The sequence below is a fragment of the Belonocnema kinseyi genome, chromosome 2 (genome assembly GCF_010883055.1).
Source record: "Belonocnema kinseyi isolate 2016_QV_RU_SX_M_011 chromosome 2, B_treatae_v1, whole genome shotgun sequence".
NCBI classification, from domain to species: domain Eukaryota; kingdom Metazoa; phylum Arthropoda; class Insecta; order Hymenoptera; family Cynipidae; genus Belonocnema; species Belonocnema kinseyi.
In genome coordinates, this window is record NC_046658.1 from 42,313,681 (window position 1) to 42,317,133 (window position 3,453).

The following is a 3,453-nucleotide window of genomic DNA, read 5'->3' on the forward strand; positions in this document are numbered from 1 at the left end:
CTTTAGTGTAACACATTGCCGCATAATATATTCGAAGATGCATTCAATTGATGAAATATGGAAAACATATACACTGAGAAAACGATATCGCATGAAATACAATATATACCGTAATTCCTGCACTCTATATCGTATTTATCGCATTATAATAGTGCAAAATCGTGATATCGTACATTGCAAGTTTTTACATTATATACCGCATAATTGTACAATCTATAACGGAAGAATTAATCTTTCCAGATAAACTTTACATGAATCGAAGATAATTTTCGATTTTTAACCTTGCCTGGATAATCTTTCATCTTATAATGGCTCCATTTTTATCCAAGGTGTAGCAACAATTAGGACGCCAGCGCTATCCAGCGTCGTTTAACTTCATTAAATTTGAGAGAAATGGGGATTCCCATCTGTCAGTTACATTTTGCGCTTTTGCTAAATGATATCCTAACCTCAGTGAAACTTTCGCCGAAATGTGTTTAATCATTAACCGTTGCAGGTTTTACCTGCAGTAAATTTTTACTTTTTTGTGATTGTTTTAAATCTGGTGTCCCGATTTATAGCTGGAACTGACTCATACTCTGCCTTTTTCTCATTACTGCTAAGGTCGCTGTAGCAGACGACATCAACAAAATTTTACTTCATTTTATTTCGTGCATTATAATATCGTACAAAGCTCCGGGACCTGATTGTACGTTAGGATATTGCGCTTTCTTGGAATATAGAGGTTTTGCGATATCATTGTGCGATATCTTTTTCTCCGTGTACGTAAGCTGTTCATTAATGAATGTGGAAACATAGAATTATATAATGGTAATCTGAAGAGGAGATTAATATTGTCAATTGGTCCCGAAAGATGGATTAAATAATTGATCATTCTCTAATCAATTCAGTCCCAGTAATCATGATGCCAATTTTCTTGCTTTTTATTTGATATGAATGAAGGTAGTTTCTATTTGATATTATAAAATGCTCAAAATAAGTGGGTGTCAACATTTAATGTTACTTTCTACATATTTTTTAACAATATATTCAAATTATAACCAAGTTTAACGATTACTGGGACATTTACCTTATTTGTGTAAAAAATTTTATTTAATTGAAAGACTTTCTTATTTCATCGAATTACAACACTGGCTTGCAACAGGAGCAATCGAGTTTGAAGTCTCGAAAGGTGATTGCATGCAATTTCTCGATGAGACTCTCCAGGGGGTTTTATAGCAAATCGCAAGTCCAGTAAGAATTCATATGAGGGAGCCCTCTGGGGCCTTCCTTGTCCTCGGGGTTGGTTGGCGCTGCCGATGCCATCTTTGAGCCAGATGCATTCGATACCAGAAGGAATCAGATTTCCTATCAAAGTTGATCCACCGACGAAGACTCTTCTTCCTGTCTTCCTGGACTTTTGTGTCCTTTTCTGAAAATCATAAACGTAAATGCTTTAACTCTCGAATCCTAAATCTTTCTCAATTTAAGCTTGAATATCCAGGACTTGCCGACCAGAACATCCAACAACAGGACACTTCACAGGTGTCAACAAATGCATAGTTGCACTGGTGGCTTGGTGCCCTTGTCCCTGGTTTCGGTAAAGGTAAAGGATCAGGGGTCCCTAATCTCGAACGGTGAAAGCAACATAAAGGCAGCGAATCTCTACGCTCAGACATCTGGCACACTGGCAGTCCAAACATGCCTTTGTCATAGCTATATATGTCTATCGGCCTATCCTTCTGTAAGTAAATGGCTCTACCTGCCGATGGGACCATTGCCGGCTGCAGATAATTCCTCACCGATCGTAAAAAATATACCTTACTTACTACCAAAATGTTCCTCAATCTCATCATCTGGTGAACGGATGTTGGCCAAACCCGCCTAACTGCCGTTGGTGACATACACAGATTTCCAAAACCGACCTTACCTTAATATTAACCTTTGGTTATTGGCAAATTGGTTCTTGGTTCGGTTTTGTTGGATTTGGAGGTTTTACAAATATATGGGAGTGCAACTTCAATTGGGAATGATTGCAGCTCCCTGAAAATTACTGTTCACATAATATCTTCGTTTGATATTTTAAAAAGGTACAACAACCAGTTCTTGACAAGACGCTACTAATCGCCAACTGACAGATTTAAATGATAAAAATAAGAAATACAGCATTAAAAATGTATTAAAAGAAAATTTTGCAGTAATTTTTTATAATAATAAATAAAAGACCACTGACAAAAGCAGAAGAACGCCATGGCAGAAGAAAGTAATACTTTACTTTTTATAAATAAAGAAAAAGAAAGTATTATTACAAACTGTAATGTTGCTCCATACTAAAAATTAATTTTTATTTACGAAACCATCTTTAAAATGGAATTTTACGATTTATTAAGACATTTAATTAGCGGGGCGATTGTTCAGTATTGCTACATTTGATATTGAGTATAGACCCAGTCATCGTCACCAAAAATAACCAATCAGATACTTGTATTTATTACGCTTAATATTCTCAGGATTGACAGCAGTGTGTCAAAGCACTCACAACATATGTATACTGGCAAAGGGAATTTTTATAATAATCCGATTATTAAATTTCAAGTAAGTGATTAATAAATTATTTATAATAATATCTGTACATTTTATAGATGATAAGTTTCTCAAGAAAATTATATTTTTGTAGATTTAAAAAATTGTTTAAAATAAGAAAAATTTCTTTTTAAAGCCGAACGGGGGGTATACCGACGGAAGGACTGCAGTTACTACACTGCGTTGCACTCCCACTTACAAACGCACATTTTTTTTAAAAATTTGTTTGCAGCCATGTAATTAAATTTGTTTACAGCCATGTAAGTCCGGACACTTGAGCCTGCGACCCCCAAAATACATTAAATGGACAAAACACTCATGGACAGCGTGAGTAAGCAGATCATGTTCAAAGAATGTGGTGTAGAGGATACACTAGTTGACATATGTGAAAGAAATTCCTAAGGATGGTTTGAGCATATTGAGAGAATGAAAGATGAACAAATAGCGAAACAAGTGTATCAAGGTAAAGTAAATGGCGGTGTGCCCAGAGGCAGACCGCGAAAGAATGGTTAGAATGTGTAAATGAGATACTAATTCGAAGACACATAAAAAGCCATAGAAATACAAGAGCTTGTGTGACAACATGCATGGACGCGGGGGAAGCTATAGAGATGTGCACCAAAAGACAGGGAAGTGTTGCGACAAATAGTATATAAGACTTTGTGAGGCTCTTCACTTGAGGTGATCGCTAGAGATATTGCTCATTAATCTTGATTGGAGCTGCGTCGAAAAAAAAATGCTTTGTTTAAATAAATAACACGGGAATTAACCGGTGAAAACTAGACTGGTTATAACTCGGTGTCGGCGAACGCTAATGACAGACTGGTAAAAACTATATTTTTTGTTTGCATTATAATTTGTAATATTTTATTCCTAAAAAGTAAGATAATT

The 3,453-nt window shown here is 35.7% G+C and overlaps 1 protein-coding gene across 1 annotated transcript in view; it reads right to left on the reverse strand.

Moving 5' to 3' along the window:
- Positions 1-1,114: 1,114 nt before the first annotated feature.
- The window catches only part of LOC117182648, a 10,527-nt gene continuing 8,188 nt past the window's right edge, over positions 1,115-3,453 (reverse strand). Inside the window, exon 2 of the mRNA XM_033375750.1 lies at positions 1,115-1,411. Coding sequence (XP_033231641.1) covers positions 1,115-1,411 — 297 coding nt within the window. The remainder of the gene's footprint in view (positions 1,412-3,453) is intronic.